Here is a 26,163-nt window from a genome sequence, read left to right as displayed (position 1 = left end):
CAGATATCCTCAGCACCTGCAGTCATAGGCTGAAACCCCAAATTTGCAGAGTCGGATCTGCTCCCGCTGAGACCACGTAGTCAAAAATGGCCTGCGCAGAACTTTGTCGAAGCCAAACGATGGCCGAGATGAGAGGAACAACCTGGGTAACACCAGATGGGGAAGAGATACCACACATTGCACCAGTAAACATGTTAGGTGTAGCACATGTAACATCCGATGATAAGAAAGAGGCACACCTACCTGAGAGTGAAACCGATGATTCCTCAAAGGCTTCAGGCCAATACACATCAGAAACGGAATCTCAGGGAGAAATGGATTCAGAACCTGAGGAAACATCGAGTGAGCCAAGTATAGAAACTGAATACTCAAGGTCTAGTACGACCATCTATGGTAATTTATATGAGAGTGAAGAAGATACAAGCGAAGACCTATCAAGCGAGTCGAGTTCAAACATTTACCAAAATCAAAACCTTAACAAGAAACAAAGGTCATATAAGAGACGACGATATCGAGCAAATGTGAGAGCTAGGATAAACAAGGAAAGATCTACTGCAGAATGGCTTAGCTATCTAGGGGCATGTGATGCTCATCGAAAGCTAGTAGACAATTGGGGTGAACATCTCCAGAGTGTCATGTGGTGCAGCCCGCGACCCATTGACCTCGCTCAACTGGAGGTTACAGAGCCGAAATTGAGTCGAACTTTAAGAAGATGTCAAAACCGAGAGTTAGCACAACAACAAAAGGAGGCAGAACTAAAAGAAAGGTCTCCGTCAGGACAAGAGCCTGCTGACTTACATACGGCTCCTGAAAATTTTAAATCTTATACCACGGGGGAGCGAAAGGTTGTGTATGCCAAAGCCCAGCGAATACCTACTAATGGAAGCAATGGAGTCTATAATGGTCCAGCGGTAGTTAAAGAGATAGAATTAGCAGAACCAGGTGAGGAGTCTAAACCAGTCTTTATTGCTCAAGACCTTACCGAAACTGAAGAGGCTGTACTTAAGGAGCTCCTCAAGGAATACAAGGATATCTTTGCTTGGACATATCACGACATGAAGGGCGTTCCACCTTCTGTGGTGCAACATACAATTCCCATGATCAACACTGCTAAACCCGTCCAGCAACGACCCTATCCAATGAATCCTAAGTACGCCAAAATTGTACAAGAGGAGATTGAAAAACTTATCCAATGTGGATTCATATACCCTATTGAGCACTCAAAATGGGTTTCTCCAATAGTCATTGTGCCAAAAAATAATGGGAAACTAAGAGTGTGCGTGGACCTCAAGAAAGTTAATGCAACTACTAGGAGAGATCATTATCCCTTGCCATATTCAGAACATGTGCTTGAAAGAGTTGCGGGCAAGGAAGCTTATAGCTTTTTAGATGGGTACTCTGGTTACAATCAAATCACAATTGCATTAGAGGACCAAGCTAAAACTGCTTTTATCTCAGAGTTTGGAGTGTTTGCATTTCGTGTTATGGATTTTGGCTTAACGAATGCCCCTGCTACATTCCAACGATTAATAAACACTGCGTTTAAAGAATTTCTAAGGGAGTTTTGTGAAGCTTTCCTAGACGACCTTCGTGTTTATTCTTCTTGGGAGAAGCATTTGTTATATCTACAAAAAATATTTGAAAGGTGCAGATTTTATCGCATCTCATTGAACCCTTTCAAATGCCAATTTTGGGTTAAGCATGGAGTCATTCTAGGGCATATAGTGTCCAAGAACGGGATATCCATAGATGAGAGTAAGATTAAAGCCATTGCCGATTTTCCACCACCTACGAACTATAAAGGAGTTCAAAGCTTTATGGGCCATGTTGGTTATTATGGAAGATTTATTTTAAACTTTGCCGAGATAGCGCGTCCATTGTACAAGCTTCTTATCGAGTTTCACTGGACGGAAGAATGTCATCAATCTTATGAATTATTAAAGAAGGCCCTAACAAGTGCTCCAATCCTGCGAACACCCGATTGGAATGTACCTTTTCATGTGCATATTGATGCATCAAATTTTTCTATTGGGTGTGTTCTAACTCAACCAGGAGAACATAAATTGGGCTACCCTATTAGCTTTGCAAGTCGCCAATTAAATGATGCCGAGATGAACTACACTACTACAGAGCGCGAAGGTCTAGCTATGATTTACGCAGTAAAGAAATTTCGCTATTACCTTCTTGCTACCAAGTTTGTGTTTTATGTTGATCATCAAGCATTGCTATATTTGGTAAACAAGTCGTGTTCCACAAGTCGAATTACACGATGGTTGTTAATTCTTCTTGAGTTTGACTTCACCATTGTTGTGAGGCCTGGGAGGAAACATGTCATGGCAGATCATTTATCTCGTATCCCTAATGGCGAAGCTCCTACGGGGGTTGATGATGAATTGCCTGATACTCCTTTGTTCATTGTTGAGACAATGCCTGAATGGAGTGAAAAGATTGTTAACTTCTTAGTTAATGGTTTTCCACCCAAAGAACTGCGAAAAGATATAGCTTGAAAATTAATCAAGGAATGCGAACCCTATTGCTTACTGACTGGAACTCTCTATAAGAGAGGAAAAGATGATGTTCTTAGACGCTGTGCCCACGAGGATGAGTATTTATATATTCTACAAGAGGCACACATGGGCGTAGCTGGTGGTCACTTTTCAGGAAACTTGATTGCCCGAAAGATCTTACAGTCAGGCTATTGGTGGACCACTCTGTTTAAGGATGCATCACTTTTTGCAAAGGGATGTGATGAATGCCAACGCTTCCAGAAGCCACAAAGAAGTGATAGGATGCCTCTACATCCCATCAAGGTAACCCAACCATTTGAAAAGTGGGGCTTAGACTTTGTAGGACCGATTAGTCCGGGTGCACGTAACACGCAATCACGATATATCATTGTGGCTACCGACTATGTAACCAAATGGGCTGAAGCAAAAGCAACACGAAAGGCGGATGCAAAAACAACAGCTAAGTTCCTCATTGAGAACATTATCACACGTTTTGGATGCCCCTTTGAACTTGTGAGTGACAATGGAACTCATTTTATAAATGAAGTAATAAAAGAACTCACATCAAACTTCATGATATCTCACCACAAGTCTACACCCTATTATCCCCAAGCAAATGGCCAAGCTGAGAGTACCAACAAAACTCTCATCTCCATTTTGACAAAGACAGTCGAGGCTCATCGCACTGATTCGGACCTAAAGCTTACATCAGCTTTATGGGTTTATCGTACTGTGTATAAAGTTGTTATTAATTGCACACCGTTTAAGATGGTGTATGGCCAAGAAGCAGTTATGCCATGGGAGTTTGTCATTCCTAGTCTTCGAGTAGCTTCTCAAGAAGGTTGGGATGGTAACCCCTTAGTGGAGCGATTATATATCCTGGAAAGGCTAGATGAAGAAATGCAATTAGCTGTGCGAAATTCTCTAGTGGAGAAGGATAGGAGAAAGAAGTGGTTTGATAGCCATTTAAAGGATAAAGACATCAATGTTGGTGATAAAGTTCTTATGTACGGGGTACGTAATGAAAAGAAGAAATTGAAATACGCTGGTAAGGGGCCATATCGAGTGTGTGAAATTACCCCGCAAGGTACCATTCATGTGGAGACTCTAGATGGAGTTGAAACCATTGGATTCCTTAATGGGAGTAAATTCAAAAGATATTATGATCTTCTAAGCCAGGAAGAGTTGCAAGCCATCCATCAAAAGAAGGTTGCCAAGGAACAAGCAGAGCTTTAAAAAATCCAAGCAAGAGTTGAGGCTCAAGAACGACAACAACGTCTTAGATGCCAACGAGAGGCTAATCTGGGAATCACGCAAGCATTTTTCGAGGACACAGATGACGACTCATTAGAATCTGAGCCACCCCTACGATACCCAATTGAGCTAAATAGCCCCTATGGGAAAGTACTATACAATGCCTTATTAGATACGGGAGCTACACACAATTTGTTATCCTATGGAGTTTGGTGTCAATTAGGGAAACCGACCCTATCCCCGAGTACGATGCAAGTCAAGGGCATTAATAAAAAGAAAACTGCTATTCTTGGAGTCCTTCAGACCCCTGTTGTCTATGAAAATGGAAGCATAGTGCAGAGGTTTCTAGTCATGCCCGCGGGAGCTATGGAAGGCAACATAAACCTGGGACGCACGTGGATGTTGGCAACCAAATGCACTATTGATTGGGATACTGTTAGTGTCACGACACGACCACCAACTCTTACCCCTATCATTCAAGCAAAGTCACCTACGTTGCAAACTCTAGCAAAGTTGAAGGATAGCCAACATTCACAAGCCAAAGTGGTTAACTCGTCTTTGCCTGCTACCCATGAACCTAGCACTTCATCACTTGTAGTTGCAGCAAGCAGTAATATTGCAAGTACTCATCCACGACCTAAGAGTACATATCAATGGGTCCCCAAGGCCTTACTTCCAACTACCTCAACCCTCCCATCCATTCCAAGAAAAAATTTCCTGGGAAAACCAAGAGCGTGCCCTAGGAGAGTCAAGACCAAATCACGATGGATTCCAAAACAACTATTAGAAGCCCAAGGCTACTATGATGGAAATGAGCAAATTTGGGTACCTAAACGTAAAATGTGTCCTTCCCTATCGACAACAAACCCATATGAGTCAAACAGTGTAACGCTAAAGCCAATGGCAGACCGTGGGAAGGGAAAGATCACAGAATGGTACACACCTAGTCCAAGGCTAGTTTGGGCTCCAAGGCAAAACCAATTTATTCCACCTAGCTTAGGAAGGGGGGAGTTCCATGAAGCTTCTAGCTCCTCATGTAATACATCCATAGAGGTAAAAGCTTCTACACAGCCTCCATCTATAGTAATGGACCTCCATGAAACTACAAAAGAATCCACACCTCCCAGTGTTCAAGAATCACCTGATGAACCACTTCAAGTTCGATCCTGGGAGAGTACCTTACCACCCTTGCAACTTGACGAGGCAGCTAGGGTAATAGAAAACTACTGGCAAAAATCCTCACCTATTACCAACTGGAAAAATTGGTTTCAAAGGGTGACGACATCATTTCAAACGGTATGATCTACCCAAGGAAGGGGGGAGTGTTTATGGACATCCATCATTCACTTGCTTCCCTCTCAACCTTTCTCCCTGACCTCTTAATCTCCGATCTTAGGGAATGTATATATAAAGCCTTATACTCCCAAAAACAAGATAAAAAAGTAAAAGAGCAAGAGGCATAACACAAATCATAAAAACAAATTATGCACAAGAACACGACCCTTGTAATATTTGCACTCTAACCATCATCTATTTGCGTGTACAGATATGGCTAGGACGCTAGAGTCATCCACTCCTGCCTTGGGTGAGAGGTACCCTCGTTACTTTTCACAAATATTTCACATGGTCTTTCCAGGGCTTTCATGTGAATGGGATTTGATAGGTACGCTATCATGTGAGAGGAATTTTGAGGAGTTAGAATGGCTGATACGTCTCTTGACCACGTCTGATCCATACTTAGTAGAGAGCATTTCTCCCATTGCACAAGCCTACCCTTTTGACCAAGATGACTATAGGCATCTAGTGACCTTCTTAGTAAACATGGGCACCTATGATGAAGAAGAAAATTTACACGACTACACGGATGGCACATATGGTCTCATGGATGATGACTTTGTTTATCTCGACGACGAAGATAGGGGTTTAGCTTTAGGGTTTCCCCCCAACCTCTACAATATCCTATTCCCTTGACTCTCTAGGGGGAGTGCAAATAATTAGGTTAGGGTTCCTTATGTTTTTTGTTGTGTTCAATAAGTGTTGGTACCTTTTTCCACTAATGTGCCTCCTGGAGGTATTCCTTTTGTTTCCTAGTGTGTACAGGAGCGTGTTGCTATTGGTAGGATTTGGACCTTCATGGAATCTTTATCTCGACTCACTCTTCAAATCAAGCGCGACCATCGACACAAACAGGTGTTTCTTGTCCATTAGCATTGCCCCTTATCTTTTTTGCATCTATGATTGTCAGCTTTAATTGTGATTGGTAGCCTAATACTCACCGCATTTGCTTAGTATCAAACATTTAATTCAATGTAATTTTTTGTCATAATCACTTGTCTAAGTTTAAAAATCAAGCAGTCCGACAAACTAGTTTGACCAAGTTAGGTGTTAGAAATCTTCTCTTAATACCATGGGGAACGCCTTCCTAATAATTAATGGTTACTTAGGTTCTTAATCCAATTTAGGCAGCATTGTGTGAAATGTACTAGTGCTTTCTAGTGGGCTTGACCCTATTGACCTTTAGCTTAAGTATTATAAAGGGAGTTTACTAGTGTGATGAGCCTGGGGAGGTGTATCAGTGTTATATGACCCCCCAAAGTTACAAAATTAAAATGCTGAAAATGAACAAACAAAAAATCAAAGTGCCACACTGTAAAATCTTAAGCTGGAAGAGAAATCTCAGCTTGATTTGGTACTTCACTCACATGTATTGCCTATGTTACTAGAGCCCTAGAGGTTCCCAGTATGGGCACTTTTACTTGAAAAGCAAAAAACCCAAGGCATACAAAATAAGCACACACATCAAAATTGAATCACTGTGAAAAGACTTTGGGGGGTCAAAGAAAAAGTAATCAGTCAGGCGATGATTTCATGAGAAATTCTTTTTATGGTAGCTTAACTACAAGGTCTTCTAGATATAGCCTCTAGTCAGCCCTCGAACATGAATACTTGGCTCTCGCGATTAAACAACTTAATTGACCACAAAAAATTAAGAAGCTTACCCATGGTATTAATATTTGATCTCTAGTGCCTTTCGATCGTCAAATTAGCGACCCCAGACTTGTTTAATTTTTTACCTTTACATCTGTTTATGCATTTGATTACATTGCAATTTTATGTTCATTGCTGACAAATTGTTTGAAATTCTTTTACCAATCAATTTGTCTACCTAAAACTGCATATGCTTTTTAATCACTTATGAGAATGCAATTACTGTGCCAATGTTGTTTGATTTTGCAGTGACTGAAGAAGGCTAAGGACATTCATCTCAAATGCTCTTCCACCTCGACGAACGAGCTTCAACTCAATAGCTTCCGAGGACGGAATCTACATCAGGAAGGGGGGCATGTTAACCCTCACGGCTCACGGACACCCCATCACCTACGACGGACGTGTATTATGTATTTGGTAAAGTCAGGTACCGGGCTTGTCGGACCAATAGGAAAAGGGTAAGAGTGATCACCGATGAGAGGCGCACTCTAACTGGGACATTCAAGGGATTAGTTGGCTAAGCATGGGTGCCCAAGTGTGAATGGGGTGAGCTCATATAAAAGCCAACTAAACCTAAAATTCACTCATTCTCTCATTTGTGCAATAGAAGAGTGCTCTTGCTCCATCTCCAGCTCCATCTTCTTCTTCTTCATCTCCTTGTGTGTGTGTATGTGTGTGTGTGTGTGTGTGAGAGAAAGAGAGAGAGAGAGAACGATCGAGCATTGCGGCGGCACGACGGCGGTGAAGCAGTTGAGCGCGACGTAGCGGCGTCTCCTTCTTCTTCATGGCGAGGAATCCTCCACGGCAGGAGCATAGAGCGGCGAGTGACACACCATTGCCCTCTTTTGAGCTTACTAGTTAAGCTAGTTGTGTGCTTGGAGCCGTTTATGGCTCGCACACGGTGTAACGGCAAGTCCCTTGCTTCGACAGTGCGGCAAGGAGCGCACACATGGCAGACCACGTGGCCAACGTGGCCTGCCATGTGTACACATGGAAAACCACGTGGCCACAAGGTGGCCTGCGTGGCCGCTCCGTGGCCACGAGGTCTGCCACACACTCAAAATCAGCACTACTAACTTTTTTAACTTTGTTAACACCATCACTAACTTTTTCTACCCTTGTACATTATCACTTAGCAATTATCACCTACTTGGATCCTAGCTAAGGTAACCACCTACATGGCTAGGGGCATCTTTTAGGCATAGTCATCACTTGGGCATCATGCAAAAAACCAAGGTGGTGGGGAGAAGGATTCATCATCACTGCAATATCAATTTTGAAAAGGTTAATTGCAATTAGCACTTAATCCCATCCTAATTATCAAGATTCACCTTCACCTATAAAAAGTTCCCTCTTCTTCCTTGAAATTGATTCAAGAGGGAGGATTCATGTCAAATTAGCCTTTAGCCCTAGCCTTTAGCCCTACACTTGCCTTTGAAGAAGGATAGCTAAACTTGAAAGCATCCTTGTAAACATCAACTCTAGTCAATCAAGGCCGAAGTCTTCTATCTCTTGCCATCTTCATCAAATTGGAAAATGCTCTCGAAGGGGTTGATAAGTAAGGTGTTTTTTGCTTTGTTATTTTGTTGATTCTTTGTTTTTCATCTCCAAGCCCAACATATACCTCCATGTATTTTACTACATGTACCTCTACTCCTATCTACATCTCTCTTGTGTCCTAATTGTTTCTTTTGAAGGCATTCAAGCAACAACGCTCTATCAACAACCTTCTTGTGAAGAAATACTAGTGCATAAGGTACATCTCTCCCAGCTACAGGTACATCTCTCCTCGAAGTATCTTTATTGCCTTTCAAGAATAGGGCTTAGGAGAGAAACTTCTCTTCTCTTCACTTGTCTCATATTTACATTTTGCACATACTAAAGTTATCCTGGATGAATAATCCACATGATGTGAATTTCTATCGCTTCCACTCGGTGTGACCTATTACAATTAACATATGGATTAGCTGTAAAAACACTTTCAACAACGTATAGTGTTTTTGTTTGGCTTAAAAAGGCTCAATGAAATACTTATGTCACCGGATCCCATCATACTACCCCTTATAGACTATAACTTTTCTTTTGACGTAAGTGTAGTTATCTTTCTATCACTACAAGAGAACGCGCGAAAACCGACGCCCTTTTACCGACGCCAATGGCGGGCGTCGGTATAGGCGTTCATATATAAGGAGGGAGCTCAAATTTTTAAAAAAATCAAAATTTGAATTATCGACGCTTATACCGACGGCTATACCAACGCCTACACCGATGCCGATACCGACGCCTGTACCGGCGCCCATACCAACGCCTATACACGCGCCTATACCGACGACGCTTGTATCCCCAACCCGCGGGCTCATTTCCGCGGACTGTGGTTTTCTTCTTCTCCGGCGCGGCTGCTTTGTTTAGGATACCTACCCATTCCTTCAGATCTGGTGACATTTTGGGTTTGCGACGCTTCGGGGGTTGTCGAGCAAAGCTTAGTATTTGTTTTTTTTATTTTTTGTGTGTATTTGTGTGTGTATAAATTTTTTGATTTTTGTTTGTTTTGCAGGTTTAAGATTGTTTTCCGAATCGTTTATTCACACATATTTTGACATGTGAGTGCTTTTTGAATTTTTTATGTTTTTAATAATTTTTATAAATTTTAATTATTTATTTATTTATAAAGTATAAAAAAATAATAACATTTTAAGTAGATTTTAGTTAAGTTTAAGTTTATGTTTAAGTTTATGTTTAAGTTAAGTTTATATTTATCTTAAATTTAAGTTTAAGTTTAGATTTAAGTTAAGTAAATTAAAAATTTAGATTTTATGTTAATTTAGTTTTAGTTTAGATTTAGATTTAAGTTTAAGTTAAAAATTTTAAGTTTAAATTTAAGTTTAGATTTGAATTAGTTTTGCTTTAAGTTTTGTTCTATGTTTAGGTTAATTAGCTTATTTTTATGTTAATTTAACTTTAGGTTAAGTTAATTTTATGTTAAGTTTAGGTTAACTTTAGGTTACCTTAACTTTAGGTTTAGGTTAGCTCTAGGTTAATTTAGATCTAAGTTTAGCTTAGCTTTATGTTAAGTTAGTTCTAGGTAAGTTAATTCTATGTTAAGCTAAGTTTAAGAGTAGGGAGCCAAAACGACTTTTTTAGAAGTCATTAATTAATTAGTTTGGGGGGGAGGGAAGAAAAGGAAAAGGGAAGGGTGGGGGAAAAAAAGCGAAAGGAGAAGAGGGGGGGGGGGGGGGGGGGGGGGGGGGGGGGGGGGGGGGGGTGTATCCTTTTTTTTATGGCTCAAAGGGAACTCAAGGACGAGCGCAGGCATATAGCCTAGTGGTTTAGGTTGAGTTTCATAGTATGTATGTGATGAGTTCAAATGCTACTCATTAACATTGGTTTTAAATGGTGACGTGCATGGACATGCTAATTGGAGATGCTAAAGGATCTTGGGGAGATTCTATGTAATGAAAAACAAAAGTAGTAGAGCCATAGGTTAGATTATGTTAATTCTAAGTTAACTTAACTTTAAACTTAAATTAGTTCTAGGTTAGTTTAACTTTAAGTTTAAGCTAACTCTAAGTTAACTTAGCTTTAGGTTAACTCTATGTTAGATTTAGGTTAAGTTAGCTTTAGGTAGGTTAGATTATGTTAATTCTAAGTTAACTTAACTTTAAACTTAAATTAGTTCTAGGTTAGTGTAACTTTAAGTTTAAGCTAACTCTAAGTTAACTTAGCTTTAGGTTAACTCTATGTTAGATTTAGGTTAAGTTAGCTTTAGGTTAACACTAAGTTAATCGTAAGTTAACTTAGCTTTAAGTTAACTCTATGTTGACTCTATGTTAACTCTAAGTTAGCTTTAGGTTAAGTTAGTTTTAGGTTAAGTTAGCTATAAGTTAGTTTAGAGCCATTTAGATTTATGTTTTGATTAAGTTAGATCGCTTTAGATTTAGGTTAAGTTAGATCACTTTAAGGTTAAGTTAAGTTAAGTTAGGTTAGGTTAGCTTAGCTTTAAGTTTATGCTAGCTTTACGTTAACTTAGTTCTAAGTTTAAGTTATCTTTAAGTTAGCTTAGCTTTATGTTAGCACGCTCTAGGTCTTGTTAGCTCTAAGTCGGCTCTAGGTTAGCTTTAGGTTAGCTTTAGGTTAACTTAAGTTTATGCTAGGTTAGCTCTACCTTAGCTCTAAGTTAGCTTTAGGTTAAGTTAGGTTTAAGTTAAATTCACTTTTTTTTAGTTTTAAGTTAAGTTACCTTTAAGTTAGCTTTATGTTAAATTAACTTTAGGTTAGCTCTAAGCTAGCTTTAAGTTAACTTTACGTTAGGTTAGGTTTAAGTTAGCTCTAGCTCTACCGACGTTATGAGGAATCATGTTAGCTTAGCTTTAGGTTAGCTCTAGGTTTTGTTAGCTCTAGGTAATTAGCTCTAAATTAGGTTTAGGATAGGTTAGCTGTAAGTTAGCGCTAAGTTAAATCTAAATCAGCTTAGCTCTAAGTTAGCTCTAGGTTAGCTCTAAGTTATCTTTAGATTAGCTTTACGTTAAGTTAACTTTAGGTTAGGTTAGCTCTAACAAAACTCTAGGTTAGCTTTAGGTTAGGTTAGCTTTAACTTACCTCTACGTTAGCTTTAAGTTAAGTTAGCTTTAGCTCTAGCTCTATGTTAACTTTAGCTCTAACTCTATATTAACTTTACGTTAGCTTTAGCTCAACTTTAGGTTAGCTTTACGTTAGGTTAGCTTTATGTTAGCGCGCTCTAGGTTAGCTTTAGGTTAAGTTAGCTTTAGCTCTAGCTCTAGCTCTATGTTAGCTTTAGCTCTAGCTCTATGTTAGCTTTACGTTAAGTTAGCTTTAGCTTAGCTTTACGTTAGCTTTAGGTTGAGTTAGATTTAGATTTAATGAAAGCCGCATTATCATACGGCTCGCTCTAATGCAAGCTTTAGCTCTAGCTCTATGTTAGCTTTAGCTCTAGTTCTATGTTAACTTTACGTTAGGTTAGCTTTAGGTTAGCTTTAGCTCAGCTTTAGGTTAGCTTTATGTTAGCGGATTCTAGGTTAGATTTAGCTTAACTCTACGTTAGCTTTAGGTTTAGTTAGGTTTAGCTCTAGCTCTACGTTAGCTTTAGCTCTAGCTCTATGTTAGCTTTACGTTAAGTTGAATTTAGCTTAGCTTTACGAGCCTATGGTAATACGGCTTTCCATAGAGCTTGTTGGCAAGTTATTGGACTTACCGGGAAGCTCTAATGCAAGCTGCATTACCATACGGCTCACCGACTAATGCTATGAAGGTCCGCAATGCTTATACATAGTTTAAACCACTAAAAGATGCTTAAATACATTGTATGGTAGTGCGGCTTTCATTAGAGCTTGCTCTGAAGGTCCGCAATGCATAAATACACAATCTAAACCATTGAAAGACGCAAGACGGACCTTCAGAACACTAACCGGTGAGCTATAAGGTAATGCGGCAAGCATTAGAGCTTGCAGGAAAGTCATACGACTTGCCGGTAAGCTCTAATGCTTGCCGCATTACCTTATGGCTCCCCGGTTAGTGGTCTAAAGGTCCACCTTGCGTAAATACACAATCTAAACCATTGAAAGACACAAGGCGGACCTTCAGAACATGACTAACCGGCGAGCTCTAAGGTAATGCGACAAGCATTAGAGCTTGCCGGCAAGTCATACGACTTGCTGGTAAGCTCTAATGCTTGCCGCATTACCTTACGGCTCGCTGGTTAGTGCTCTGAAGGTCCGCCTTGCATAAATACACAATCTAAACCACTGAAAGATGCAAGGCGGACCTTCAGAACACTAACCGACGAGCCGTAAGGTAATGCGGCAAGCATTAGAGCTTGCCGGCAAGTCAAGAGCACTAAACCGGCAAACCGTAAGGTAATGCGGCAAGCATGAGAGCATGCTAGAAAGTCATACGACTTGCCGGTAAGCTCTAATGCTTGCCGCAATACCTTACGGCTCACCGATTAGTGCTCTGAAGGTTCGCAATGCATAAATACACAATCTAAACCACTGAAAGACGCAAGGCGGACCTTCATAACACTAACCGGCGAGCCGTAAGGTAATGCGGCAAGCATTAGAGCTTGCCGGCAAGTCATACGACTTGCCGGTAATCTCTACTGCTTGTTGCATTACCTTACGGCTCGCCAATTAGTGCTCTGAACGTCCGCATTGCGTAAATGCACAATCAAAACAAATAAAAGACGTAGTGCGGACCTTTAGAACACTAACTGGCGAACCGTAAGGTTGTGTTCTGAGCATTAGAGCTTGCCCGCAAGTCATATAACTTGCCGACAAGCTCTAATGCAAGCCACATTACCTTTTGGCTCACCGATTAGTGCTCTGAAGGTCCGCAATGCATAAATACACAATCTATGACTTGCCAGCAAGATCTAATGCTTGCCGCATCACCTTACGGCTCATCGGTTCGTGCTCTGAAGGTGTGCAATGCATAAATACACAATCTAAACCACTGAAAGACGCAAGGTGGACCTTCATCGGCGAGCCGTAAGGTCATGCGGCAAGCATTAGAGCTTGCCGCATTACCTTACGGCTCGCCAGTTAGTGCTCTGAAGGGGTTTACCTTACGGCTCGCCCGTTAGTGCTCTAAAGGTCCGCCTTGCATAAATACACAATCTAAACCACTGAAAGACACAAGACGGACCTTCAGAACACTAACCGGCGAGCCATAAGGTAATGCGGCAAGCATTACAACTTGCCGACAAGTCATACGACTTGCCGGTAAGCTCTAATGCTTGCCGCATTACCTTACGGGTCGCCGGTTAGTGCTCTAAAAATCCACCTTGCGTAAATACATAATCTAAACCACTGAAAGACGCAAGGCGGACCTTCATAACACTAACCGATGATCCATAAGGTAATGCGGCAAGCATTAGAGCTTGCAGGCAAGTCAAGAGCACTAACCGGCAATCCGTAAGGTAATGCGGCAAGCATTAGAGCTTGCCGGCAAGTCGTATTGCTTGCCGCATTACCTTACGGCTCGCCGGTTAGTGCTCTAAAGGTCCGCAATGTGTAAATACACAATCTAAACCACTGAAAGACGCAAGGCGGACCTTTAGAGAACTAAATTAGCGAGCCGTAAGGTAATGCGGTAAGCATTAGAGCTTGCCGACAAGTCATACACTTGTCGACAAGCTCTAATGCTTGCCGCATTACCTTACAACTCACCAGTTAGTGCTCTGAAGGTCCGCCTTGCCTAAATACACAATCTAAACTACTGAAAGACGCAAGGCGGACCTTCAGAACACTAACCCGCGAGCCGTAAGGTAATGGGCAAGCATTAGAGATTGTCAGCAAGTCAAGAGCACTAAACGGCGAGCCATAATGTAATGTGGCAAGCATTAAAGCTTGTCGACAAGTCATACGACTTACCGGTAAGCTCTAATGCTTGCCGCATTAGCTTACGGCATGCCGATTAGTGCTCTGAAGGTCCGCAATGCGTAAATACACAATCTAAACCACTGAAAGACGCGAGGTGGACCTTCAGAACACTAACCGACGAGCCGTAAGGTAATGCGGGAAGCATTAGAGCTTGCCGGCAAGCAAGTCATACGACTTGCCGATAAGCTCTAATGCTTGCCGCATTACCTTACGACTCGCCGGTTAGTTCTCTGCAGGTCCGCCTTGCGTAAATACACAATCTAAACCACTAAAGGACGCAAGGCAGACCTTCAGAGCACTAACCAGCGAGCCGTAAGGTCATGCGGCAAGCATTAGAGGCTTGCCGGCAAGTCAAGAGCACTAACCGAAGAGCCTTAAAGTAATGCAACAAGCATTCCGACTTGCCGGTGAGTAGCGTTAAATGGTAACCTTGCATTTGCACTACATTTCTGCTCAAATGTATATATTTTTTATCAAAGTTTTAACCTGGTGTTCATTCTCTCTTTCCGTAATAGCCTTGTTCCATACAAACACCTTACCTTTATTAGATCTTTATGCATTTACATCATATTTCTCTCTTCATGCTGAATGTAAATAGTAAACTTAATTCTACTCTCCTAGTTTTTTTACTGCATATTCTTTTAACTAATTATCTTTAATAATTTAAATACCTATCTACATCCCATAATTTGTAAATAAATAATTTATGGGCACTTATCTTACCCATCTTCTCTCAAGGGTAGGGTTAACCTTGTAGGCCTTCCCTTCCCCACCACTATGTGACCCAAGTCTTGGATCATTTACTTGTGTTGTTCAACAAATCTTAAATATAATGTATATCCCCAATAAATCAAACTTTATTGGAGCCTACCTCATTTGTTTAAGGTGGATTCTCTTTTGAAAAAAGCATGCTACACCTTGGATGCATGCTAAAGGGCCCCCTACAAGGAGACTTAGTTCAAAAGGTGTTTTGGATGCATCTTGAACGCCTTAGCTCATGGGTATACTTGAGGAACACTCCAAAATTAGCTTAAACACTTTGAGAAGGTCAACTTTGCCTTTTACAGCACCCAATTCTGAGTTACAGGCTGAAAGTTATGGTGAAAACAAGGTGCTGTGGACACTGTTACTGCAGGTCAAAGTTACAATCAGGTAAACCACAAAGGTGAAAATTTTTCTTGACTTCTCCAACATTCTAAAATACCAATGGGGAGTTAAAAACCACTTGCATGTGGAGGGGTCGGCTCAAGATGCTTCCAGAGACACAACAAACAGGATGGGGACACTCTACAGGAGCCACTGGAGGGACATCATGGTGGGGCCCACATACATTATCAACCCTTATGGAGCCTCCACGACTTAAAAGGCTATTTTTAATGAAAAAATAAGTCCCTTATTTGCATAATTGAAGGAATGGTCAAAAGGGAACCTAACTATGGTTAATTACCTACCCTAGTCAAGTTTAACCTAACCCAAGGTCTTGTACAGCTATAAAAAGGCCCTTTGGCAAGCACAAAAATACACACACCTAATCCTTTGCTGCAAATAAGTTCCTCTAAGGTTAGATAAGCCCTAATCTTTCTCTCCTCTTGTCTCCCTATCCATTTCCTAAGCTCGCTATCATAAGCGGCACCATAGAGAGAGCATCAATATGCTATTGCTACCATTCTCTTGCAAACATTTCTCTTATCATACTCATCCCTAAATAAGGATTGTAGATTCTATATGAGAGCAAGGATATCAAGTTCAATGATCTATCTCATGGTTTGATCAACAAATTGTTGCAATTGGGGTGTCGTCGTCACACTTTTGCTCTAAACGCATGTAAAATTGGTAAGCCTATCTTGGCAGCTTCTCATATTTTGTGCTCATTGGGTTGCTTGTTTGTTGAGAAAGTTTTTGTGCACCATGGTGTCTATTTGCTTGGCTTTTCTCCTTATGTTGTGTGTAAGTAAGTCTTGGGGCTGCATAGATGGAGAAGAGCTCTCCATGCATGCCGCCTTATGTGTGTAAGTAGTCTCTTCTTTTGGGAAAGGAAAGGAGTTGTCAAGTATTTGTGCATTGTGGTGTTTTGAGTTTTGAGGTTTTTTGATTGCTTTTGTTAGAAGTATATGAGCACTAGTATGGTGAAGGTCAATCTTTGCATGTGAGTTTGTGCAGCGTTCAAAGGGATTGCTTAAGGAGTGTGTGTTGAATGGTTGAAGGGCATTTTGTGTTGAAGCACATAAGGAAGGTGTGAGTGTGTGCGGTTTGTTTTGGTTTCCTTCTTTCTCCATAAAAGAGGGTGGTGCCCCTAAGAAATATGCGTGTGTAGGGTCTCACGGAGTGGTTGTCTGGTGGGAGCCTTGAGTTGAGCCCCATCTCAAAAAATCCGCTCTCATAAAAGTGGTGCCCCCACGGAGGAACTTTCCTAATTGCCTTCTATTCTCATGAACAATAGAGTTGCACCATATGCTTTTCATTTTTCACAACGCATCAGAATTAACATTTGTGTAGATCGCAAATTTTTTACCAACAACGCATTGTTTTTATGTTTGGAGCAGAAAGACTTGGTGAAATCTTGGCATCTCCAAATCCCATCATTCTTCCATTCATTAATTATGAAGATTCATTTGATGTCCATGTTTTTATTTTGTTTTGAGGCAGAGACAAGAGGCGCTTAGATAGCGATCCACTCAAAGGAAACTTTCTTCAAGAGAAAGAAAAAGGAGAACACATTGTCACATGAACCAACCTTGAGCTACTTCTCCTTTTACACCCATAGCTCGTCAATCTGTGCACATCATAATTGCTACAAAATTTAGATTTCAAGCAACCATTAGGAGAATTTTTGGACCCACTCGCCTTAATGAAATTAATGCCTCAATCAACCCTTTTATTTTGCCTATGATAAATTATGAACTAACACTTGATGTATATATTTTTATTTTGATGTGATCACTCATCGTAGTCAAAACTTTGTGGTACACAAGCCTCCTTGTATTGTAAAAATGTCAAGCACTTTTCCTACCTTTCATTCTAAAAACGGTGAGGATGCACAAGAATTTCTGGATAATTTGGAAATGGCACACCTCATCTCTGGGAGGGATCAAGAAGAGGTAAAGCTGCGTGCTTTTCCACTCGTTCTCAAACGGGAGGCTAAGGCATGGTACGAGGCCTTGCAACCTCAAAACAAAACCAATTGGGAGAGGCTACGTGCAATTTTTTTTGCCAAATTTGGGCAAGGAGATACTCCAGAGGGTCTTTGGAATTGTCTACTTCAACATAAACAGGTATTCCTTGAAGACTACCCATCTTATGAGGCCGTTTTCCTTAACCTATGGGATAGATGGGAGGCTACCTTACAAAACCAAGGTGGTGCACCAAACTTTCTAAAGAAAGATAGGTTCATGGCTGGCTTGTATCCAATTTTGAAGACCAAGGTAGAGTTAAAATTCCCATCAACATTTGAGGAAGCACGTGAGGTGGCCATGGTCAAATTCAAGAAGTTAAATTTTCATGCACATAGAACAAGGGACCTAAATGAAGTCATTGAGAGGGATTCTTCACCAAGCATGGGAGCACAAGTTAGGGGCTCTCTTGCCCAAACTTCACAAATAGGGGAAGGATCACAACAAGAGATCTTGCAAAGATTAACTCAACAACTAGAGAGTCTCACCTTGAATCTAGTGCAGGGCCTACCCCAACAACGACAACCAAGAGAAGGGAATCGCAATCAACGACGTCAAGCACAAGAGTTGAGATGCTGGAATTGCAACGAAGTTGGTCATGGCATGTATAATTGCCCTCACCCTCGAAGGATTCCAGGGGACATATACCCTCCTAGACCCCCTCCGCTGATGGTGCAGCAAGAGCATGCTCAAGCCCCGCAAATTCTTCGTCGACCACCACCACCTACAGTGGCAAGGTTTTCTCGTAGCTAAATTATCTCAAGGAAAGGATTCCTTGAATTGAGTGGGAGTTATGGCGGAGGAAGGGAAGCTCAAGATTGAGAAGTTCAACGGCAAAAACTACCAACATTGGAAGATGTAGATTGAAGACTATCTCTACCAGAAGGACCTCTATTTGCCACTAGGCGGTCTTGCAAAGAAGCCCGCAACGATGGCAGATGAAGCATAGATTGTCCTTGATCGAAAGGCACTGGGAACAATCCGATTAAGCTTGGAGTCAACGGTGGCCTTCAATGTTTCGGATATGAAGACCACAGAGGACTTGATGAAGTCACTTGACGACTTCTACGAGAAACCGTCGGCATCCAATAAGGTATTTCTTATGAAGCGCTTGTTCAATCTAAAGATGACAGAGAATGGTTCAGTTGCAGAACACCAAAATGACTTTAACACAAACATAAGTCAACTTCGATCAGTGAAAATCAATTTCGATGACGAAGTGCGAGCTCTTCTTATACTATCATCTCTACCGGATAGTTGGGACAGCCTTGTGATGGCTGTAAGTAATTCTATTTCTGGCACAAATACTCTTAAGTTTGATGATGTTATGGGTGTTCTCCTAAGCGAGGAAATACGAAGGAGAAGCACAGGCGAATCATCAAGTGTTGCACTATCAATGGAAACAAGAGGAAGGCCTAAGGAGAGGTTCAAAAACCAAAAGGGTCGTGATCGCTCAAAGGCGGAGCAAGTCATGCACAAAGTCAGTTCTTGAATGTTGGAACTGCGGCAAGAAGGGCCACGTCAAGAAGGATTGCTGGTCCAAGAAGAAGAAGGAGACAGAGTCTCAAGACAACAAGCCAACATCGGAGGCCAATGTGGCAGGTAAAGTAGAGCAAGATGCTCTAATTCTCTCATTAGACAATGTGTCTAATTCCTGGATAGTAGATTCCGGGGCTTCATTCCATGCGACACCACACAAGCAACATTTCCAAGATTACACCAAAGGTAATTTTGGGTATGTATACTTGGGAGATGATGAAGCTTGTGAGATTGTTGGCAAAGGTACAGTTTCTATCAAAACTGCTAACGGAAATGAATGGAAGCTTAAAGATGTTAGGCATGTTCCTTCTCTTCGGAAAAATTTGATCTCTACAGGACAATTGGACGATGAAGGTCACAACATTTCATTCGGAAACAAACGGTGCAAGATCTCAAAGGGATCTTTGGTGGTTGCCGAGGGAGAAAAGGTCGGTACACTTTACTTATGTACTATGAGCACGCAACCTTCAGCTTGTGCAGCAACTACAGAAGTTGACAGTGCGGTGTGGCACTACCGGCTTGGGCATATGAGTGCCAAAGGAATGCAAATCCTTCAAACAAAGAAGCTTCTACCAGGTTTGAAAGAAGTGGACTTAGAGTTCTGTGAAGATTGTGTTTATGGTAAACAAAAGAGGGTAAATTTTCAAAAATCAAGAAATGAAAGAAAAAATAAAAAACTTGAGTTGGTTCATTGTGATGTTTGGGGTCCTGCAAGTACACCATCACTTGGTGGCTCATTGTACTATGTAAAATTCATAGACGATGCGACTAGAAAAACATGGGTTTATGTCATGAAGAATAAGTCCGATGTATTTTCCATATTTCAAAGGTGGAAAGCCTTTGTGGAGAATGAAACAGGTACCAAGGTTAAATGCCTCAGATCCGACAATGGAGGCGAATATTGCAGCTAAGCTTTTGAAAGCTTTTGTGCTAGAAATGGCATTTGGAGGCAAAGGACAACCCCACGGACACCTCAACAAAATGGGATTTCAGAAAGGATGAATAGGACAATCATGGAGCGAGCACGAAGCATGCGGCTACATGCAGGCCTACCGCTTGAGCTTTGGGCGGAAGCTGTATGTACCTCTGTGTACTTAATCAATCGATCATCCTCAACGGCATTGGATGGGGGAGTTCCAGAAGAGGCATGGACAGGTAAAGCGGTGAATTATGCATGTGAGGCTTTCATGCACATAGATAGAATTCTAAGATCAAAGCTAAATGCAAAGTCCAAAAAGTGTTTCTTCATTGGCTATGGAGAAGGTGACTTTGGGTATCGCATATGGAATCCTGAAGATGATAAAATCTTAAGGAGTAGGGATGTAATTTTTAATGAACAAAATATGTACAAAGATTACTTGGAAAGAAAACAAACAAAACAAACAGGTGATGAGTACATGGAGCTTCAAGACGGTGAAGACTCAAGGACTGCAAATGGTGACAATGTGCAACAACGTCAACCAAATGAGGAGCCTCAACCTATTCCCCGAAGATCTACAAGAGCAAGTAGACCTCCAGAAAGGTTTGTTCCTTCCTTCAACCATCTCTTGATCTCAGATTCTGGAGAGCCAGAATCATACGAAGAAGCTATACAACATGAATCCAAAGAAGAATGGACGAAGAGCATGCAAGTGGAGATGGACTCACTACATCGCAACCAAACAAGGGAGTTGGTTGAGTTTCCTAAAGGTAAGCGGGCACTTCAAAACAAATGGGTATACAAGGTGAAGGAAGAAGAAGGTGGGAAGAAAAGGTACAAATCTAAACTTGTGGTAAAAGGTTTTTCTCAAAAGAAAGGTATTGACTTCAATGAAATATTTTCTCCTGTTGTAAAAATGAACTCAATTAGGCTTGTCTCAAGACTTGTGGCTGCTTATGATCTAAATCTCGAGCAAATAGATGTAAACACGGCATTCCCTCACGGTGACTTAGAGGAGGAAATCTGCATGCTTCAACCAAAGGGGTATGAAGTAAAAGGCAAAGAGAAAATTATTTGCAGATTAAAGAAGATCTTGTATGGTTTAAAGCAAGCATCAAAACAATGGTACTTGAAGTTTGATCGATGGATGTTGGATCATGGATTCACAAGATGCAACTCGGATCACTGCGTCTACACGAAGAAATTGGGAGATGGGAAATTCATCATCCTAATGTTGTATGTTTATGACATGCTGATTGCAAGTGCTAAGATGTAGGACATCAAAGACCTAAAAGAGGAGTTGTCTAAATCTTTTTCAATGAAAGATTTAGGTGCTACAAAGAGGATACTTGGTATGAAAATATCAAGGGACAGGACAAAGAAGACAATAAAGCTATCTCAAGAGGATTACATCAAGAAGGTACTAGAAAGGTTTGCAATGCAAAATGCAAAACCAGTTTCTACACCTTTGGTTGGTCACTTTAAACTAACGAAGGATATGTGTCCAAAGACACAAGAGGAGATAGCCTACATTTCTAAAGTTCCATATGTTGCAGCGGTAGGTTCTCTAATGTATGCTATGGTCTGGACAAGGCCAGATATTGCACATGCAGTGGGAGTTGTGAGTAGGTTCATGGATAACGCAGGTAAAGAGCATTGGCAAGCTGTGAAGTGGATACTTAGGTATCTAAAAGGGACAACAACAAATTCTTTGTATTTTGAAGGAACTGATATTTTTCTAGAAGTAGGGTATGCTGATGCAGATATGGCAGGTGACAAAGATACTCGAAGGAGCACTACTGGCTATGTGTTCACGATTGGAGGCACAGCAGTAAGCTGGGCTTCAAAGTTGCAGAAAGTGGTCTCACTTTCTATCATGGAAGCATAATATGTAGCAATGACGGAGGCAAGCAAAGAAATTCTGTGGCTTCACAGATTCTTAGAAGAGCTTCAATTCAAACAAGACAATTGTGTCTTGTACAGTGATAGCCAAAGCGCTATCCATCTTGCGAAGAACTCAGCTTTTCATTCAAGGACAAAGGACATTGAGGTGAGATATCACTTCATACGCACTCTTTTGGAAGAGAGACAGCTAAAGCTAAGAAAGGTGCATACAAGTGAAAATCCTGCAGACATATTTACAAAGGTGGTCAACAAGGAGAAGTTGAGCTTTTGCTCATCTTCAATCGGCATTCAAGAATAAGAAGCCAGGATGGAAAGCAGTCACATGTTTGGTTTAAAGATCAGTCTCCAAGTGGGAGATTGTTAAGTATGGAGCCTGATTTACCCTTGTAATTTTATGTGGTAAAAGCGCACATTTGTAAGGCCCCCATTATGAGGAGAAGCCATCGTGCGTGAAGAAAAATCACTCGCCGAAAACCAAAATTTTCATGACAAAAAATCAGGGGCAACTTTAGGGGCCTCGGGGACGGAACAATTTTTTTTTCCTTCGTCGGAATATTCCTTTTTACCGGAATATTATGGCCGGACGGTGACCGGAAAGTGGTCAGAAAACAACCGATCGGTTGGCCGGTGGTCGGAAGTCAATGGCCGGTGGCCGGATTCAAAAGCGGACTTGTCTTCTCAAGGGCGACCGCACATGGGCGGATTGAAGGGTCCGACTTGGACTTATCTACACAAGGGCGGCTACACATGGCTGCCTCTCATGAGAGGGCAACCCTTTTGGCCTATAAAAGGAGGTCATTTCTACACACATTTGATAGTGTGAAGTTGATGCAACAATGTGAGTGTGAGGTGGTGAGAGTGAAGCAAGGCGGGAGCTCCATTAAGGGTATAATCCCTTTGCAAACTACTTCTTGTTTTGAAGTACTAAAGCCATTGAGTGGCTGCTTTCCTGTGAACGCAGCCCACATTGGGTGAACCACGTATATCGTGAGTACTCTCTCTCTCTCTCTTTACTCTATAATCTCTTGTGTGTGAAATTTATCTCTCTCCATTAAGTAATCTACTCAAATATCTATTTAGCTACGTCATATTTTCTAACATTTATGGGTAACCATGAGTGATTGTGAAGCAACATGGTATGCATTTTGACCTAGCAACAATGCAAATGTTTCAAGCATTTGCAATGTTCATGTAACAACAACATGCCACTGAAAGAAGGAAGATTTCAGCAACCAAATCCATACAAGCAATCGTCAATAGAATGGATCAATTCAATGGCAAAGATGTAACTAAATACTTGTGCGAATATGTGAAAGAGATGGAGCTGCATAGCGTGTCAGAAGTGTGTGTACCAATGAGACAAAAAGGTTCGTTGGCCGAAGAAAGTGTCCGCTGCTCCACACTCAGACAGTGACACTGAAGAGGGCATGGGATCACAAATGTTTATTTTGATCAAAGCCAGCTTAGCCCCATAAATTACTCTCTCACATTTGGATGGAAAGGAATGAATTCCGTCTCAAGTTTACAAAATGTAGGTATAAATTTGAAATTTACATAGATATACTCAAATTACTAGTTTTCCCCATACACAGAGAGAGAGAGAGATCAGAGTATAAGTTAGAAGCTGACTTTTGTTTGTGCGCGTCGGCGGAATGCCGCAGAGCTCGTGAGCACGTCCTTCTCTTGTTCTGCAGGTATGAGTAGCACGATGTCCATCTTTCTTGAAAGCGCCATGTGTTCAAAAGCTTCGGTGGTACTCTTCTAACGTGCGCAGCAGCCCCAGCTCTTCTTCTTGGACCTATAAATGGAGCAGGTAACCCACGATTCTATCCGTACCAACATCTACTAACTGCATTCCTGCTTGATAGACATATCATGGCTTCCCCTCTGCGGATCAAGCATTTCCTTATTCTTGGCCTGCTTGCGCTCTTTGTTTTGCTTTCTGTGGCAACTGTCCATGCCAATTCTTACCCCTATGGAGCCCCTCATGTAGATGATGATGATGAAGGTGATGATGACACTGAACCTGCTGATGGTGGCTATGGCCACGAGGACGAAAGCAGGGGTGGATACGGCAGGCCTGATGATGATGATGATGAGGAGGAGGAGGGCTATGAAAAGTCATCCCCAAGGAAGAATGATTACCATAAGGGTGGCTATGAAAAGCCCACTTACAAAAAAGGTGGCAAGCCTGAGAAGGATGACGACGACGACGAGGACAACTATGGCGGCAAATATGGCCATGCCGACGACGACGACGACGACGACGACGATGATGAGCATAGTGGTGGATATGGTAAGCCTTCGAAAGATAATAGGAAGTACTCGGGTGGGTATGGCAAGCCCAAAAAGGATGAAAAAGATGATGACGAGAAGTATGGTAAGGATAAGCCCAAGTACGATGATGATGATGATGAGTATGATGGCAAGAGGCCTAAGAAAGATGATAAGGGGCGCCCCGATGGTGGCTATGAAAAGGCTGAGAAGCCTCGGGGTAACGATGATAAGCACCCGAAGCCAGCTCCTTATACGCCAAAAGTAGTACCCAAGTCGATCTCAGTGGAAGGAGTGGTCTCATGCCAAAACTGCAAGTGCGTTGGTAGTGATTTCCTCACCAATGCCAAGCCCATTGCCGGTATGCCTTTCTTGCTTGGTCTTGCTATATTTTGAGTCTTGCCTTTTCTTTAGTACTGATGTTTAGCATGCCTTCATATAGGTGCCAAGGTGAAGCTAGTATGCCAGACCGGTCCCAGGTACAAGAGCTTCTTCTATGTCACTGCAACTACTGACTCGAATGGCTTCTTCCTCATATCAGTGCCGCACTTCAACTTCAAGAAGTTTTTACCTGTTGATGACTGTGTAGTCGTTTTAGTGTCATCACCTCTTGATGAGTGTAGCAGAGTGACGGATATCAACATGGACAAGACCGGCGGCCCCCTCCGCCCCATCCCAACGTTCGCCCCGTCGGAGAACCTCATGTTCTCGGTGGGGCCGTTCGCATTTGCACCCAAGCAGTGCAGTTCAAAGCCACCACCGGCTTACACCCCGCAGCCATCTGTACTTGCACCCAAGCCTGGGAAATCTCCCCCACCATATGGTGGTGGATCTCATTACTAGGAGCTCCCACTGACAAAATTGTTTATCTGACCTGATTCAAAATAGTTTGCCAGCCACTAATTCAAGTAAGGGAGCCGCGAACGGGTCATTGACTTGTACTGATGTATCACTCAATTCTGTGAAATAAAGGCCAAGTGTGCGGTATACATATTGGTGTCTTGTTCTTCTGTCATGATGAGAGAGGGCAACATTGTTTTCTCTGTTTCAGTTTGTACTTAGCTGACTTGAGTTCAAGAAAGTGGGGAGCCAAACGCCCATTTTATAGACGAGTACGGCCGGCGGCCTCTCTCTTTCTCTCTCTTTCGCTCCCCCTCTTTATCGCATGCACATGAGCTTCTCTCACTTTTGGCATTTAGCCTTCATCTGGCAGACTTTGACACTTGTAAAGGGAACTCGCCTCCGCCATATTATGTTAAATAGATGGTTTGCTCTTTAATCAACCACAACAGCTAGGATGAGGTTACCTAGAGAGTATATAGGCCCTTTCAACCCCACCACACTCTCCCACACTAATAGATAGAGAAAATGGAAAAATGGAGATATGTGATGCTTAATGCTTAGTGGAATTTAAGCTTAGTGCAGATCTTTGGGGCTTAATATTCCATTTTTAGGTTGTAGTAGTCGGCTCAATAAGCTTCTAGTGTAAATGTCCGGATTGAAAATGAAAAATCTATTATAGTTTCATTTGCACATAATTTTCAAGTTTAAATTTTAGTCATTTCATTGCAGCCAAACACAAAAGCTCTTCCATTACAAACATGGTCACCATAACATTTGAGACCAAAATATTGACTTTTTTAATCCCGTGGCAACAGTATAAAAGGTGATAACATTGTTGGTATAAACGCCTATATAAGGGTCAGTAATAGCGACACTATCACAATCTCTGTTCTCGACTCTGATAGCGATGCTAACATTGTAAATCTATTACATATCGATGCTTGTTGGTGAAAAAATGTAGGGATGGAGACTCACCCACTAGTAGACAACGAGGCTTTTGCAAAAAAATATGCATAAAGAACACCGACACAAATTTTAAACGTAAAAACAAGGCGAGATTTGGACAAAATTTGTATTTCATTGCTTTCAAATTGTACAATACATTGAGTGTGCCAAAGATGAAGTAGAAAAGCATATTGATATAAAATTGAATGCTCAATTATAAAATGGAATGTGTGCGTCATTCCTAGTAAGTACATATATATATATATATATATATATATATATATATATATATATATATAAACAAAAGCTGTATATAAGCACTCTAGTGCGCTATTCCAGTGACAATAGCTATTCCCATTGAAGTTGAAACTCGATAGGGTTCTGCAAATCAAAAAAAAGAGAAGAGACAAAGTCTAGGAAAAAAA

The 26,163-nt window shown here is 41.5% G+C and overlaps 1 protein-coding gene across 1 annotated transcript; it reads left to right on the top strand.

Annotated features, from left to right (window-relative positions):
- The first annotated feature begins 23,497 nt into the window (after positions 1-23,497).
- LOC147438051 (uncharacterized) lies at positions 23,498-24,939 on the top strand. The gene is made up of 2 exons (XM_086486056.1): positions 23,498-24,311; positions 24,393-24,939. The coding sequence occupies exons 1-2, from the start codon at positions 23,552-23,554 to the stop codon at positions 24,791-24,793; spliced, it is 1,161 nt and encodes a 386-aa protein (XP_086342182.1). The 5' UTR covers positions 23,498-23,551; the 3' UTR covers positions 24,794-24,939.
- The last annotated feature ends 1,224 nt before the right edge of the window (positions 24,940-26,163 follow it).

Source organism: Adiantum capillus-veneris, chromosome 17 (genome assembly GCF_014529385.1).
Source record: "Adiantum capillus-veneris isolate H3 chromosome 17, ASM1452938v2, whole genome shotgun sequence".
NCBI classification, from domain to species: domain Eukaryota; kingdom Viridiplantae; phylum Streptophyta; class Polypodiopsida; order Polypodiales; family Pteridaceae; genus Adiantum; species Adiantum capillus-veneris.
Note: the sequence above shows the minus strand (reverse complement) of the source record. Positions and strands in the feature narration are given on the sequence as shown.

Coding starts and splice junctions, on each gene's coding strand:
- LOC147438051 (XM_086486056.1), top strand. CDS start 23,552: ATGGCTTCCCCTCTGCGGATCAAGCATTTCCTTATTCTTGGCCTGCTT. Junction 24,312..24,392: donor CAATGCCAAGCCCATTGCCG/GTATGCCTTTCT, acceptor GCCTTCATATAG/GTGCCAAGGTGAAGCTAGTA.